The 16851-nt window shown below is 41.8% G+C and overlaps 1 protein-coding gene across 1 annotated transcript; it reads left to right on the forward strand.

The window, feature by feature from the left end:
• Window positions 1–898: 898 nt before the first annotated feature.
• LOC117506541 (elastase-1-like) lies at window positions 899–13072 on the forward strand. The gene is made up of 8 exons (XM_034166046.1): window positions 899–985; window positions 1071–1174; window positions 3754–3854; window positions 3945–4070; window positions 4932–5068; window positions 5169–5311; window positions 5889–6038; window positions 12977–13072. The coding sequence occupies exons 1-8, from the start codon at window positions 946–948 to the stop codon at window positions 12986–12988; spliced, it is 813 nt and encodes a 270-aa protein (XP_034021937.1). The 5' UTR covers window positions 899–945; the 3' UTR covers window positions 12989–13072.
• Window positions 13073–16851: the final 3779 nt, after the last annotated feature.

Here is a 16851-nt window from a genome sequence, read left to right on the forward strand (position 1 = left end):
AACAAATGGGGGTGAAAACATAACCTAGGTAAACATGGCTCTCATTTACATTCATAACTGTCAAATTGTACTGATATAGGATTTAGCTCTTGTACTTCATATGCACCATAATATTTAGGATTTATAAAATTAGGAGGAAAAGTGTGTATATACACCAATACGGATGGTCGTCTTCCTGAAGACCTCTGTCTTGCAGGAAGACACTGCAGCTGCAGGCTGCAGTTGTTCATCAGGATTCAAATTAATTCAAATCAATCAAATTCAAATTCAAATTAGCATTCAAAATTCTAATAAAATTCAAATAACTCATTTATATTTTCAAAATTATAGGCTTCCCTATTTTGTTGGTAAACAAAAAACACTTTAAGAACCATTTTAAAACCTTTAAGAACCATTTTAAAACTGCTGACAACTTATGTCCAACTGTTTTTTTTTTTAAATCATGAACAATTTTGTTCCAACATCTTGTAATAACTCAACATACTGAAATATGTACATGTAAATTCAGGTTACACACACTAACCCCATGAAATCTTTTGAGTGTAGAATATTTTTCTACAATGAAGAGATATCACGAGATTCTTGCGGTACAGAAGGAGCCAAAATTTAAAGTCTCATTTCCATAATATGTACGATCACGTAGCACCAGCGCATCATAAAATGTCAAATGTCAGCAATAAAAACAGGCAGAACTAGTTCATAAAAGACACTTTTTAATCTACTGACTACAAGTACAGCCAAAAGTGTGGAGAAAAAAAGGATGATGCAAACAGTTCCAGGAACGTGTGTCCCAGCCGCAGTGATAACTGTGAGACAGACACAGGTGCATATTTGCTGTTGCAGAACAAATTACGTGCAGAATCACATGGGCAGAACAGACCCTGAGGGTATAAAACAGCGGTGGGCCTCCACCTGCAGAACCCAACTTTTCAGAAGACTGCAGACATGCTCAACTTTCTTGTGTTGACCTCGCTTGCGGCCCTAGGTAAGGGTTTTTTGTTTGTTTGTTTGTTTTTTACATTCTGCACACAAAAACATGCAATCTCTGATGTGACGCTCACTGTCCTCAGTGCTGGCTGAGCTGGAGGTGGAGCCCCGATACCTGGAGGATGACGATGCTGAAGAGAGGGTTGTGGGAGGTGAGGTGGCCAGACCACACTCCTGGCCTTGGCAGGTATTTATTTATGCATTTATTTCATTTTTTATACACATACGTGGTCTGTCCATAAATTAACGGTCCTTTTTTATTTTTTTTGGATTTCATTCATGTTTTTACGTCAGACATGCTTGAACCCTCGTGCGCATGCGTGACTTTTTCCACGCCTGTCGGTGACGTCATTCGCCTGTGAGCACGCCTTGGGAAGGAGTGGTCCCGCCCCCTCGTCGGATTTTCATTGTCTGGAAATGGAATGAAAAGGACTTTTTTTTCCATCAGAATTTTTTCAGAAGCTGTTAGAGACTGGCACCTGGAAACCATTCGAAAAATGTATCTGGCTTTCAGTGAAAATTTTACGGGCTTCACAGAGAATAAGGACTTTGACTACAGCTTTAAGGACGGTCGGTGCGGAGATCTTGCGGAGGCTTCGCTGATGAAGCGAGACAAAGGAACACCTCCGTTTCGGAGTGTTAGAGGACAAGTTGGGACATGTCCAGCTCTCCACAAGTTCTTTTATACTCACTCGACTGGTAAGCACTGAAAGCCGAGATAGACATGTCCCAACTTGTCCTCTAACACTCCGAAACGGAGGTGTTCCTTTGTCTCGCTTCATCAGCGAATCGGTCGTGACGCGACAAAATCTGTTAAAAGTGAAATCTGCCGGAATGATGTCCAGGTCTTGTGATAACCAGAGAAAGAGCACACGACGGTCTCGTATCCACAGAGCCATCACCTTAGAAATGAACCAGTGGTTTGTGCCGCATCGTCGCAGCTCGGAGCGCGGCGCACCGACCGTCCTTAAAGGGTTCCTTAAAGCTGTAGTTAAAGTCCTTATTCTCTGTGAAGCCCGTAAAATTTTCACTGAAAGCCAGATACATTTTTCGAATGGTTTCCAGGTGCCAGTCTCTAACAGCTTCTGAAAAAATTCTGATGGAAAAAAGTCCTTTTCATTCCGCCATTTCCAGACAATGAAAATCCGACGAGGGGGCGGGACCACTCCTTCCCAAGGCGTGCTCACAGGCGAATGACGTCACCGACAGGCGTGGAAAAACTCACGCATGCGCACGAGGGTTCAAGCATGTCTGACGTAAAAACATATGAATGAAATCCATATAGTTTTTGAAAAAAAAAAGGACAGTTACTTTATGGACAGACCTCGTACACTACCAAACCTTTAGCTGGTACTGTATATATCCATGCCATTCATATTTTTTCATTGTGCAACATACTTTTATTCTATGTGCATGTAATTTTCTGCATTTTCTCAGTTGTTAAACAGCCCAGCACCTCTATGGACCCGTTACAATATACCCACTCAACAGTTAAACTCACTTTTTCACTGCAAAAAAAAAGAAAAAGGTTAGTTTACAAAGCCATCCCAGAATTTTTCAAGATTTAAAAAAACTTGCTTTGACAACAAAGTTTATCTGTTGCTCTACCCTCAAACAGTTGTCAAATATCACTTCCAAATTCTTGACAGCTGGTTTTACATAATTAGCAACAGCATCAAAGTTTGGTGTTATCACATTTGGCATGCCAGAGCATCCAAACCCAGTGGTCTCAGTTTTACCATCATTCAGGTAAAGGAAGTTTCAGGACTGCCACTGCTTTACATTATGAATACAATTAAATATTTATGACAAAGCATTAAAGGCAGATAGATTTTCAGATCATCTGCATAGCAATGGCAGGACAGGTTGTGCTGGGCTATAATGGCAAAATGTACAAAGAAAATAGAATTGGCCAAGAATCAAACCCTGTGGCACTCCACAACACAGAGGAGTGGTTGATGAGGAGAGGTCACCAATGATAACAGAAAACTCCTTTCGGCCAAATACGATTTAAGCCACTTAAGTGCAGTTCTTTGAATGCTAATAACATGCCAGGAAACAAGTACTGTGTGATCCACAGTATCAAAGGCTGCTGTGAGGTCCAACAGAATCAGCACAGGAGATGTGAGAAAGTGATGTCATTACGAACTTTTAAAAGTGCCGACTCAGTGCTGTGTCGCCATCTAAATCCAGACTGGAATTTTGCAAAGATGCAACTGTCTTCTAAAAATGACTGTAACTGTATAAACACAACCTTAGACAGAAATGGTAGATGAGACATGGATCTAAAATTGAATAAAAGGTACGAGTCAAGGTGAGGCTTGTTAACCACAGCATGTTTAAAAGCAGCTGGAACAGACCCCAAGCTAAGACAAGCGTTGATAAAGGAGACCTGCCCCAACAGTATTACAAACATCCTTCAGCACCTTGGAACAGCATCCAAAGCACAACCTGTAGGTTTTGTGTGTTTCACTACCTCACTGAGGAATGAAAGAGAAATGGGCTCAAACTGCTCGAGCACAACAGAATGTGCACGAGTTACAGACAGTTCAACATTACATTTCTGATCAGCATTCTGTCTAACTGATGAGACTTTTTCAATTAAAAAAAACTGAAATTCAGTTTAATTTGAAATTGCCCCCACCCCTCTGCATGCACACACACACTTACATACACACACATTTAAAACAATTTCTCCAATTATGCCAAATGCTGTTCATCACTGACTTCTCTTAGGTGTGATTTTCTCTTTTGTTCTTTCATTAGATTTCTCTTCAGTACAAGTCTGGAAGCAATTATTATCACACCTGTGGAGGAACCCTGATCAGGAGGGGATGGGTGATGACGGCCGCTCACTGTGTGGACAGGTGGCACTTTAATGCATCACTCACACACACATACAAGTTTCATCTTGGCATAAAGTGGCACTAATTATTTGATTATTTGTGCACCTTCAGATCAATGACTTGGCGCGTGGTTCTTGGAGAGCACAACATCCAGGTCTATGAGGGCAGAGAGCAGAATGTTGGCGTCAGCCATGTCTATGTCCACCCCAACTGGAACTCCAACAATGTTGCTGCAGGGTTCGTAGTGACTGAAAAAGCACACAAATATCACCTAAAATCACTTCACATGTATTTATTGCATGCGTACGTTTCTGCATTTGTCCGTATTTTCATTCCTTTGTAAAAATATGAATCATGCTTCCATCCTTAACTGACATCTCTGTAAATAATCAAGGATGATTTAACATGTGAGACCTGAAGACCTTTGTTTTCTTTCCTAACACTGGAAATCTTTTAATGTTTTGCTAGTTGTCACAAACTTCTGAAGCAGCATAGCTTCTTGTACAGTACATTTAGCTGCATGTCTTATATGAACGATGCTACACAACTACGTAAAGCTGTTTTTTTATTATTATTATTATCATTATTATTAGAATTATAACTGTTTTCATGTGGATTATTTGCATGATTATTTTGTTAAAATTCTATTGGGTGAAGTTCTTGGTAACTTAGTTTCACCTAGATGTAACCGTATCATGAATAGAATTTATTACGGCCACCAAGGACGTAATAAATTCATCGGCGTTTATTTATTTGTCTGTCTGTCTTTTAGCAGGATTACGTCAAAACTACTGCACGGGTTTTGACAAAATTTTCACCACAGATAGATATTAGGCCATGGAAGGCTCCACTCAATTCTGGAGGTGATCCGGATCCAGATTCTGGATCAACATTAACTTTATATAGGCTCTGAAGGATTACGTCAAAACTACTTATTGGATTCTCACCAAATTTGCACCACAGATAGATATTAGGCCATGGAAGACACCACTGAATTTTGGAGGTGATCCGGATCCAGATTGGTGGACATCAGAAATCTCTGATTGCTCTTGTTTATATGTATAAAATGGCCTGAAGGTGTTCTGGTTTGACCCTCAGGTGGGACATCGCTCTTTTGCGTCTCTCCACTGAAGCCTCCCTCAACAACTATGTCCAGCTGGGGGCACTGCCTCCCTCTGGCCAGATCCTGCCCCACAACAACAACTGCTACATCACTGGATGGGGACGCACCCAGAGTGAGTCTGATTTTATACATTTACCCAATAAAAGCACAGATTGTGTGTAATCATACATTTAAAAGGATGGATTCTATTTATTCGATGTGTTCACCTGCAGCTGGAGGTCAGCTGTCAGCCCAGCTGAAACAGGCCTACCTGCCTGTTGTTGACCACAGGACCTGCTCCAGCTACGGCTGGTGGGGCAGCAGTGTGAAGGAGTCGATGGTCTGTGCCGGCGGTGGAAGTGAGTCAGGTTGCCAGGTGAGCTGAACACTGAGTATTTGCGCTGGAAAACTCAGGGATCCCAGCTAAGGAAACGCGTACAATCACGTAATGCACGTCATGATTCTGGCAAACACTGCAAATCTACATCTTGCAATGTCAAATTTGGATGATCTCCTTTGACTGTGAATTCACAAGGGTATATTTTGACCAAGTGGGAGTTACAGTTGTATGTAAAAGTTTGGGCACCCCTGATGATTTCCATGATTTTCCTTTATAAATCATTGGTTGTTTGGATCAGCAGTTTCAGTTAAATATATCATATAGCAGACAAACACAGTGATATTTGAGAAGTGAAATGAAGTTTATAGGATTTACAGAAAGTGTGCAATAATTCTTTAAACAAAATTAGCTGAAATTTCTGATCCAGGCAACCAATTATTTACAAAGGAAAACCATGAAAATTATCAGGGGTGCCCAAACTTTTGCATACAACTGTAGTGGATGGAAAACCGGAGCGTTCACCTTCAGCGCTGGTCAAACCTGCAGAATTTACAACAGGATTTACAAAGTTTTCACGCTGTCATTGTTTGTGATTTGTCGACTCTTAATCCAGGGTGACTCCGGCGGTCCCCTGAACTGCAGCGTCAATGGAAAGTGGGTTGTCCACGGTGTGACCAGCTTTGTGTCCTCCTCTGGGTGTAACACCTACAAGAAGCCAACCGTCTTCACCAGAGTGTCCGCTTACATCAACTGGATGAATAGCGTAAGTGTTACACACGAACCAAAAACACTCAAAAACATCACGTGTGCAAAAACATTCAAACACTAAAAAGTGCATTTTCAAAAAAGCCTCTTTGTGGATCCGTCCAAAAAGCTGAAAGTGGTGATACATTATGTTCACATTGTGCATTGCACTGCTGGCAGGTTATATTAAAGGACCTGCAAATAGGGTTGCCAACTCTCTGAAAAATAAATAAGGGACACCTCACCGCCAGGGCCGACCGGCCGACTGACAATTGCCTTCACCCTTCACAGCGTCTGTGTGAAACGATTTTTAACCATTTGACTGACTTGAGGAGCAGAGGTGGTGGACAAGTGGTTAATGCGCTTGGTTTCAGTTCAGAAGGTTCCGGGTTCAAATCCCACCCCTGCCACATTTCTCCATGTAATGTGGAGTTGCGTCAGCAAGGGCATCCGGCGTAAAACTTGTGTAAACCTTAGGCCAATTCAACATGCAGATCCACCTTGGGTTTGCTGTGGCGACCCCAAGTGCAAACAAGGGAGCAGCCAAAGGGACTTACCTACTGTTGACTTGACCCTGAATTTAGGTAGATGCATACATGCATTTGTTCTGATATGAACACGTGGAAAACAAATTATTATTTAGCAATTTATTTTTAGTGCAAAATAAATTTTCAATCACAATTTCAATATGAGCATTCTGTCTTCTTTAAAAATAAATCTCTGTAGTGTTATTGCTTAACTTAAATTGTATAAGTAAGTCCCTTCGGCTGCGCCCTTGTTTGCACTTGGGGTCGCCACAGCAAATCCAAGGTGGATCTGCATGTTGATTTGGCACAGGTTTTACGCCAGATGCCCTTCCTGACACAACTCCACATTACATGGAGAAATGTGGCAGGGGTGGGATTTGAACCCAGAACCTTCCGAACTAAAACCAAGCGCATTAACCACTTGGCCACCACCCCTGCTCTTAACTTAAATTGTATAAATTAAAAAAAAAAAATTAACAAAAAAAAAACCAATAGAAAATTTGCATCATCCAAAACAATGTAACAGTGCACATTTACACATTTAGTGTAATAAAAAGTGCAAAAAATAAAGTCTGAAAAGTAAACAATACTGTTGTCGCGCACCTTTTCCACCCAGCCATTTTCCTTTTCTCATTCGCCCCTGTATTTTTGCATTCTTTTTTGTTTGTTTGTTTTTTTTTTTAGGAGTAGTAGTAACGACGTTACAGACATTGCTGTCCGCAGTGTCGGTGTCCGTATAGATATCAGCCATGCTGCTTTGTTATTGTCATCCAGCGACTGTCGTTGGCTCATGACGTCGGTATCTTCTTGCGAGCAGATGTCCCTCGACCAATGAGATAAGAGTGATTCTGTATTGTCAACTCGTGTCTGTCAGCTCATTGGTGAAAAGCAGGAGAGAGGCTGGGATCAAATTTACCGTAAGTTTCCATATAAAGCGCCAGTCAATTCCATTGACATTTTACAGACTTTTTGATTCTCACAGAAATACGGGACAAACTGCATCCCGTTTCAGGTCAATACGGAAAGCACACTTTTATTTCCAAATAAGGGACGATTCCGTTTTTCAAGGGACGGTTGGCAACCCTACCTGCAAACTATGATTAGCATAAGCATTAGCACTGATGTGTGTTGCAGAGAGTGTTAACATATGCAGTCATTACAAACATGGCTGACAGTAACTGCAGTTGAAGCTGGTCATTTGCATAAACTACAGTTATCATAAGCAATTGGCAAATTCACTTATGCCAATTGTGATTAATGCTAACGGCAGTTTGTGTGACTGCACGTGAATAGGGGAAACCGGTGAATCACGGGGCACAGTGAATCAGTAGCTACATCTGCAAAACTATGAGGTCTATTAGAAAAGTATCCGACCTTTTTATTTTTTTCAAAAACCATATGGATTTGAATCACGTGTGATTGCATCAGCCAAGCTTGAACCTTCGTGCACATGCGTGAGTTTTTTCACGCCTGTCGGTTGCATCATTCGCCTGTGAGCAGGCTTTGTGTGAGCAGTGGTCCACCCCTCTCGTCGGATTTTTATTGCGAATAAAATGTCTGAACGATTTGGAGCTTTGCTGCATCAATTTTTTTCCAGAAACTGTGAGAGACCTCCAGGTGGACACCATTGGGGAAATTCAGATGGCTTTCAGGGACAATTTTATGGGGATTACACAGATTAAGGAGTGCTCCAGCCGGTTTAAAGACCGCCCACAGCGAGCACCGATCGACAGGCTGAATCAACCAGATCATTTCCAACGTGAAGGCTTTGTTGATCCGGGACGTCGTCTGACTTACACAAAAAAGGCAGGAGACGTGGACATCAGTACTTTTTCGGCACATACACAAAAAAGGCAGGAGACGTGGACATCAGTACTTTTTCGGCACATTCCACTGTTACAGGAGTTTTTGTCATGGAAAGAGAAGCGGAGGGATGCGCCACGGAGCCGTTCATGGTGCGGCACAAACCCACCTCCATGTTGGTCTCACAGGATGGCTTTGAGATGGCTTTCGGTGGCTTTTCAGTCGTGTGACTATCCGAGAAATTGTGGATGAGCCTGGACATGCCAGAACATGTCCTGTGAGGCTTCATCACGGCGTTGCCATGCGGCACCGCCGCGACGCACGGAATTCCTCCGCACGTCTGTCTCAATGTGGTGATGTCCACGTCTTCCGCAATTCCTGTGCTAGTCAGACGGCGTCCCGGATAAAATACAGCGTCCAGTTTGGAAATGAACAGCACATTCCACTGTTACAGGAGTTTTTGTCATGGAAAGAGGAGCGGAGGAATTCCGCGCGTCGCGGCGGCGCCGCATGGCGCAAAGCGACGCCGTGATGAAGCCTCACAGGACATGTTCTGGCATGTCCAGGCTCATCCACAATTTCTCGGATAGTCACACGACTGAAAAGCCACCGAAAGCCGTCTGAAAGCCATCTCAAAGCCGTCCTGTGAGACCAACATGGAGGTGGTTTTGTGCCGCGCCATGAACGGCTCTGTGGCGCATCCCTCCGCTTCTCTTTCCATGACAAAAACTCCTGTAACAGTGGAATGTGCCGAAAAAGTACTGATGGCCACGTCTCCTGCCATTTTTGTGTAAGTCAGGCGACGTTCCGGATCAACAAAGCCTTCACGTTGGAAATGATCTGGTTGATTCAGCCTGTCGATTGGCGCTCAGAGCGCAGCGCGTTCTAAGCAGCTGTGGGCGGTCTATAAACTGGCTGGAGCTCTCCTTAATCTGTGTAATCCTCATAAAATCGTCCCTGAAAGCCATCTGAATTTTCCGAATGGTGTCCACCTGGAGGTCTCTCACAGTTTCTGGAAAAAAATTGATGCAGCAAAGCTCCAAATCTTTCAGACATTTATTCACAATAAATATCCGACGAGAGGGGTGGACCACTGCTCACACAAAGCCTGCTCACAGGTGAATGATGCAACCGACAGGCGTGAAAAAACTCACGCATGCGCACGAAGGTTAAAGCTTGGCTGATGCAATCACACGTGATTCAAATCCATATGGTTTTTGAAAAAATAAAAAGGTTGGATACTTTTCTAACAGACCTCGTACATATATCTTACAGCAGTTATGCCATAATTTTTGCATAAAGACATCCTCCTTATAAATTAGCGTTTTGTTTTTGGATACATTAAGGGTAAAGCTAAGTGGCAAGTCAATCAATCAACTTTTTTTTTATATAGCGCCAGATCACAACGGACAGTTGCCCCAAGGCGCTCTATATTGTAAGGCAAGGCCATACAATAATTATGAAAAACCCCAACGGTCAAAACGACCCCCTGTGAGCAAGCACTTGGCTACAGTGGGAAGGAAAAAATCCCCTTTAACAGGAAGAAACCTCCAGCAGAACCAGGCTCAGGGAGGGGCAGTCTTCTGCTGAGACTGGTTGGGGCTGAGGGAGAGAACCAGGAAAAAGACATGCTGTGGAGGGGGGCAGAGATCGATCACTAATGATTAAATGCAGAGTGATGCATACAAAGCAAAAAGAGAAAGAAACAGTGCATCATGGGAACCCCCCCACAGTCTACGTCTAAAGCAGCATAACCAAGGGATGGTCCAGGGTCACCTGATCCAGCCCTAACTATAAGCCTTAGCAAAAAGGAAAGTTTTAAGCCTAATCTTAAAAGTAGAGAGGGTATCTGTCTCCCTGATCTGAATTGGGAGCTGGTTCCACAGGAGAGGAGCCTGAAAGCTGAAGGCTCTGCCTCCCATTCTACTCTTGCAAACCCTAGGAACTACGAGTAAGCCTGCAGTCTGAGAGCGAAGCGCTCTAATGGGGTAATATGGTACTACGAGGTCCCTAAGATAAGATGGGACCTGATTATTCAAAACCTTATAAGTAAGAAGAAGAATTTTAAATTCTATTCTAGAATTAACAGGAAGCCAGTGAAGAGAGGCCAATATGGGTGAGATATGCTCTCTCCTTCTAGTCCCCGTTAGTACTCTAGCTGCAGAATTTTGAATTAACTGAAGGCTTTTCAGGGAACTTTTAGGACAACCTGATAATAATGAATTACAATAGTCCAGCCTAGAGGAAATAAATGCATGAATTAGTTTTTCAGCATCACTCTGAGACAAGACCTTTCTGATTTTAGAGATATTGCGTAAATGCAAAAAGGCAGTCCTACATATTTGTTTAATATGCGCCTTGAATGACATATCCTGATCAAAAATGACTCCAAGATTTCTCACAGTATTACTAGAGGTCAGGGTAATGCCATCCAGAGTAAGGATCTGGTTAGACACCATGTTTCTAAGATTTGTGGGGCCAAGTACAATAACTTCAGTTTTATCTGAGTTTAAAAGCAGGAAATTAGAGGTCATCCATGTCTTTATGTCTGTAAGACAATCCTGTAGTTTAGCTAATTGGTGTGTGTCCTCTGGCTTCATGGATAGATAAAGCTGGGTATCATCTGCGTAACAATGAAAACTTAAGCAATACGGTCTAATAATACTGCCTAAGGGAAGCATGTATAAAGTGAATAAAATTGGTCCTAGCACAGAACCTTGTGGAACTCCATAATTAACTTTAGTCTGTGAAGAAGATTCCCCATTTACATGAACAAACTGTAATCTATTAGACAAATATGATTCAAACCACCGCAGCGCAGTGCCTTTAATACCTATGACATGCTCTAATCTCTGTAATAAAATTTTATGGTCAACAGTATCAAAAGCAGCACTGAGGTCCAACAGAACAAGCACAGAGATGAGTCCACTGTCCGAAGCCATAAGAAGATCATTTGTAACCTTCACTAATGCTGTTTCTGTACTATGATGAATTCTAAAACCTGACTGAAACTCTTCAAATAGACCATTCCTCTGCAGATGATCAGTTAGCTGTTTTACAACTACCCTCTCAAGAATTTTTGAGAGAAACGGAAGGTTGGAGATTGGCCTATAATTAGCTAAGATAGCTGGGTCAAGTGATGGCTTTTTAAGTAATGGTTTAATTACTGCCACCTTAAAAGCCTGTGGTACATAGCCAACTAACAAAGATAGATTGATCATATTTAAGATTGAAGCATTAAATAATGGTAGGGCTTCCTTGGGCAGCCTGGCAGGAATGGGGTCTAATAAACATGTTGAAAAAGTAAATTTTGTGGATATCAGTGTCTTTGTATTTATTTCTCACAACAGAGGAAAGGTGGCCCAAAAAATTGTTTTTAGACCCCGTCCAACTGATGAGTATGTGTTATGTTTTCTCCAGACTATCAGCTATTTGATAACATGATTCATGTGTGTCACATGCACCCGGGGCACAGTGAATCAGTCTAAAAAGTGATTTACTAAGCCCCAGTATCAAGTGGATGTCAAAGATAATATGACAACCGTTTGTTGTACCAGGCTGCAAACATGTCTATTTCTGCTCTAAAGTTGGACATTTTAACAAAGAGTCAGATGGGAAAGTGTTCTCTTTTGCAGCCAGCCTCAAGTGGCCAGTCAAGGCACTACACTTCCACATCAACTTCATTTATAGGGGCTCACATTGCCCCTTGATTGTAACATGTCACGCGTCTGCAGCTGTGTTTTTAGTTTAACAATAACAACGACACTCAGATCGACACAAAGTTTTGAAAAAAAAGAAAAATGTTAAAATATGTTTGTAAATTCTGCACTTTGCTCTTTGCTCTCTATGACCTCACACTCTGAGACACAGAAGGGAACTCTTTTTTTTCCAACTCGGGCCTGCTGCACAAAACAGCAGACTGACAGGTCGCAGTATCAAACACTGATGTAAACACAGGCAGTGATTACAGGTGCATGTACCGAACGTGCAGTGGTACTTCAATAATACCGTGATCTCGTAGAGACCCCAAACAGACACAAGTACACGAAGTGGGCGGTTCGTCCGAATGCCCCCTGGCTATGGGCCAGCATGGGAGCTGCATGAAATAGGACATGTTTACGCATTGTTAGTCATTTTGCCACAATTTTAGTATATTGGAAAAAATACGCTGTTTATCACGAACGGGCTTGCTATTTCCAGGTATCAATGTTATGTATTTACCAAAGAACTGATCTCCGAGGGGAAGGCTGTATGCTAGGAGTAACGCTTAAAAAACAACTGGCATTTCTGCAAGGGATGCCAAAAACAAGGGGGTGCTGTGCCCCTATTTCTGTGTTTAGAAAAAGTCTTGACAGTCTTGCCCCCTTTTCATTAAGGTGTCCACTATTATTTTTATTATTATTATGTTTTTTAAGTAATACTCTTAATAAAATAAAACTGCCATCCTAATAAACAGAGAGCAGCGAAAACAACCTCTGAGGTAATTAAACATCTTGATTAATAAGCATTCTATGAGAATTTGTTCATACTGCAGAATACTCTGCACATCATACAGATGATCTGATCGGCTGACTATGTTGTAATTTTGGTTGATCACCTAACAGTTGACTGGTCCTTTATTTGACAGATCATGGGTTGAGACGAAGGACTGTCGCCATGGAGATGAACAAATGCTGGATGTATTTCAGGATCTGCACTAAAATAAAGTGTTCAACAAAGCTCATTTACCTTGCTCATTTTATTCTGTGTCAGGCACATAAAAAAGGAGTTCATTGTATAAATGCTTACGCAATTGGAGGTGAAGCACAATATGAGGTTCTTCATCTGAGGGAATTTGTGTGAATTAACCTTTGACTGTTCTTGAATTGAAAATTGAGTTGTTACACCATTTTAGGGGTGTAATGGACACAAAAGCAATTTCTCCTGAAGGATAAATGGATTCATTTATCCAGTGCTAACAACAATATTTGACATTCAGCCTCTCTGGGAGCTGCTGTGTACATTAGGAACAATCTGAGGAGCAATAGCTGTCAAAGAAAATGAAGGAATATGAAAAATGTCTCTGTCATATAATGGCTGGGGCGCATAAGCCTGAGATTTAACAAGTACGTGTGAACGGAAGCTGCTGCTTGATACGTCGTGCCTCACAAATCCGATGCTTACACATGATCGCAATGTGAGTTACATAATTCTGTCAGTGAAGATACTTTGCTGCCGCTCACAGCTACAAGCTTTGAGAGAGTCAATACGTGCCTCCAGATTGTGCTCAGCAAAGTCAGAGATGATTTATGTCAGAGGTACAAAACGCCTACATTTTAGAGGAATGACTTGTGTGTGTGTGTGTGTGTGTGTGTGTGTGTGTGTGTGTGTGTGTGTGTGTGTGTGTGTGTGTGTGTGTGTGTGTGTGTGTGTGTGTGTGTGTGTGTGTGTGCGCGCATGCGTACCAGAACAGTAGATGGCACAAAATATTTGTGACACAAGTGTTGACTCACAGGACTGAAGCAACATATCACCAAACTAGCTTAACAGTGTTGAATGAAAGAGAGACACCACAATCATACCCACAAGAAAGACTTTCAAAAAGTCTGGCAAGTTAACCAACAAGTGAGGACAAGTTATGAGGCAAAATTGAAGTTTATGCACATGAATGCAGCTGAGCCACCAAACAACTCTCAAGCAGCCAAGAAATAGAGTGAGAATGCAATGTCAGAAGATATCAAGCCCAAAAGAATTAAGTTAGAAATGCTCACAGTCAGAAAAGTTGATCGTGGTCCTAAAAGTAACATGTGTCCGAGGTGGAAAAAAGAAATGTGGAGCCGTCCAGAATAAAATGTTTTTAATTGCATTATTTTCAAATTAACGATTACCTTAATTAAAATAAAGTCTTGGGCCCAGTTTCATAAAGCGGTCAATCTTGTTTAGTGGACTAAACTCACTTAGTCGACTAATCATTTGACGTCACTGCACAAAGCGTTTAGTCAGCTGTTTTGCGTTAGCTGACTAAAGTTTTAGGCTGTTACAGAGGAGGCTAATCTTAATTTAGTCGACAAAACTTCAGTGTCTTACCTAAAAAAAAAACCTAAAAAAACAGCTGTCATGTACCACCACTTAATGGAGCAGGAAAGAAGGAGGGCCTTGCGGTGAGAGCGGGTGTTCCAGGACTGGAATAATCCATTGGAGATGTTTACAGACGCCGAGGTTCAACAATGATGCCGCTTCCGTCCGCCTACAATCCTCTTCATCATAGACATGATAACTCCAGCCACAAACCACCAAACAAGGTGGAACAATGCCCTGCCAGCCTTTCTTCAGGTCTTGATTGCACTGAGGTTTCATGCCTGTGGGACCTTCCAGCAGGTTACCAGCAACACCACCCATGTCTCTAAGTCAACCGTGTGCCGAATCGTGAGGGATGTTAGTTTGGCACTTAATCCTGCACATGGGGCGATTTGTCCAGCTACCTATTGAAGGAAACTGCAATCTCTTCCAAAGCCTGTCTTTTGGCAAAATTTTGACCTTTGACAACAATGGCCTTTATTGATCTTTGCCAAAAAAAAAAAAAAAAAAAACTCTTGAAGGGAATTTTTGGGATTAACCTTCATCCATGTGCTAGTTTGGTGGGAATTTACCAAAGGACTTGGGAGGAGTAACAGAACAAACAGATGAAATAATGTAAACTTTATTAAGAGAAGGTGACAGTGGCTAGGGTGTCAGTTGTTCAGTCCCTCACTCGTTATTTCTGTGCTTCAAAGTGATTTTCAGCATGACACTCAACCCCAAACTGCACTGTGCAGATCAGCAATTTGGACCAGCGTTATTTTGGGTATAATCTGCCAAATGCTACCATTCAATACAGATTCTTGTCTGAGAGGAGCTGACTAATGCTTTCTGCCTTCGTGTTCCAGTAGATCCATCTCAAATATCGCAACTCCTGACAGCTGTGAGCAAACCCGATCAAAACCAGTCCAGACTCTGTGGCTGGCCAGACTGTCACACGCTTTCTGTTTTCTCATTTGTGACAAACTGTGATTGTCTCTGTGTCAGTGGAGCCATATGGTGGAGATGATAGCTTCACACACTAAAATAAACTGCCTGTCACATTGTCCAAATGGAACACAGGAACCTGATGTAATTCTAACCAACTGGAACATCAACTGCATGTCCAATTAGTCAGAGGAACAGTCAAAGCTTTTTTAATGTTAGAAAGGGGAAGTCAACCCTTTAAGCACCTAAAATATTAGTGTTGCGCCTTTAAATTTTCCACAAAATTGACTTCATTATAAAGTACACTTACTGCTGTGGTATATCACAAAAATACAGCTCCTTTTATTCTTGGTAAAACATATATTTGGAAGGGATCCCACAGAAAATCTGAGTTCATTCCATGAAAGCTTGCATGTAACATTAAGGAGGGAAGTGCATGGGCAAGGATCAAAGTTCATGACATACACATGCTTTTAATAGAGCTATGGAAAAACATTTCCCCACAAACTAATTTCAGCAAACCAAGTAAAAACACTGTAATTGTAACTAACATTATCCCTTACCACTGGCAGCAGACCTGTGTGTTGTCTGATCTGTTGAGCACATATCCCACAAAAACTTCTCATGAAAATTGTAGAGATTTTATCTCAAATTCTTCGTAATGGGAACCTCTTCCTCGGTGACTCTCAAGCCCTCAATTTCAAAAGTCGACAACCTAAACATGAACAGATCCAGGAAGCACTAGGACATGAAAGACTTGGGCCTCTATTCTCCTACAAAGGTTATCGGTATCACTAAACACCTCCACCCAGTGATGACTCCATAAGCTCTTCTGAGCTGTCCCTTGATCTCAAAGGCCAATGAACCAGACATGAACATCACAGACTAGATAAGTGAATGTCTGTCATGATCCTGATGTCTGTGTTTGTCTCCATCCGGTGTCCTGTGATGTATTTCAGTTGTTTATGCACTCAGCTTTAAATGTATAGTGTTTTATGTTTTGACTGATTTCTCATTGTTCTCAGTTTTGGTTGATTTCTAACTGTCTTCCTTTCTTTTCTATTGCTTCTCTGTTTTTGGTTCATTTTTGTCATTTTGTGTTCACTTGTTGTTGTGTTATACTTTGAGGCCTGAAATTGCATCTTGTGTATTGGTGAATAAAGTAACCGTTGGGGTGAATGTGTTTGACTATATGTGTCAGCCCTGCGAAAGACTGGCAGCCTGTTCAGGGTGTACGCTGTCTCTCATCCAGTGACCACTGAGATAGGCTCCAGCCCACAACATCCCCTCCCCATAACCCTTAATAAGCGGGTAAAAAAAAATGAAGCACTTTTGAAGCTTTGGTGCTGACTTACCCAGTGTTCAATGTGGATGTGCATAACTCTGATTCAAAGTCATTCTCTACAAGTTGCTTGGGTATGCATTTCTTTATTTTCACTCAGTACTCTTTAATACAGAAAACACCACCAGTAAATTAGGTTAAACATATCCCAGCATGCCTTAACTCAGCCACTACAC

The sequence above is a fragment of the Thalassophryne amazonica genome, chromosome 3 (genome assembly GCF_902500255.1).
Source record: "Thalassophryne amazonica chromosome 3, fThaAma1.1, whole genome shotgun sequence".
NCBI lineage: Eukaryota > Metazoa > Chordata > Actinopteri > Batrachoidiformes > Batrachoididae > Thalassophryne > Thalassophryne amazonica.

Coding starts and splice junctions, on each gene's coding strand:
- LOC117506541 (XM_034166046.1), top strand. CDS start 946: ATGCTCAACTTTCTTGTGTTGACCTCGCTTGCGGCCCTAG. Junction 4,071..4,931: donor TCCAACAATGTTGCTGCAGG/GTTCGTAGTGAC, acceptor TTTGACCCTCAG/GTGGGACATCGCTCTTTTGC. Junction 5,312..5,888: donor GAAGTGAGTCAGGTTGCCAG/GTGAGCTGAACA, acceptor CTCTTAATCCAG/GGTGACTCCGGCGGTCCCCT.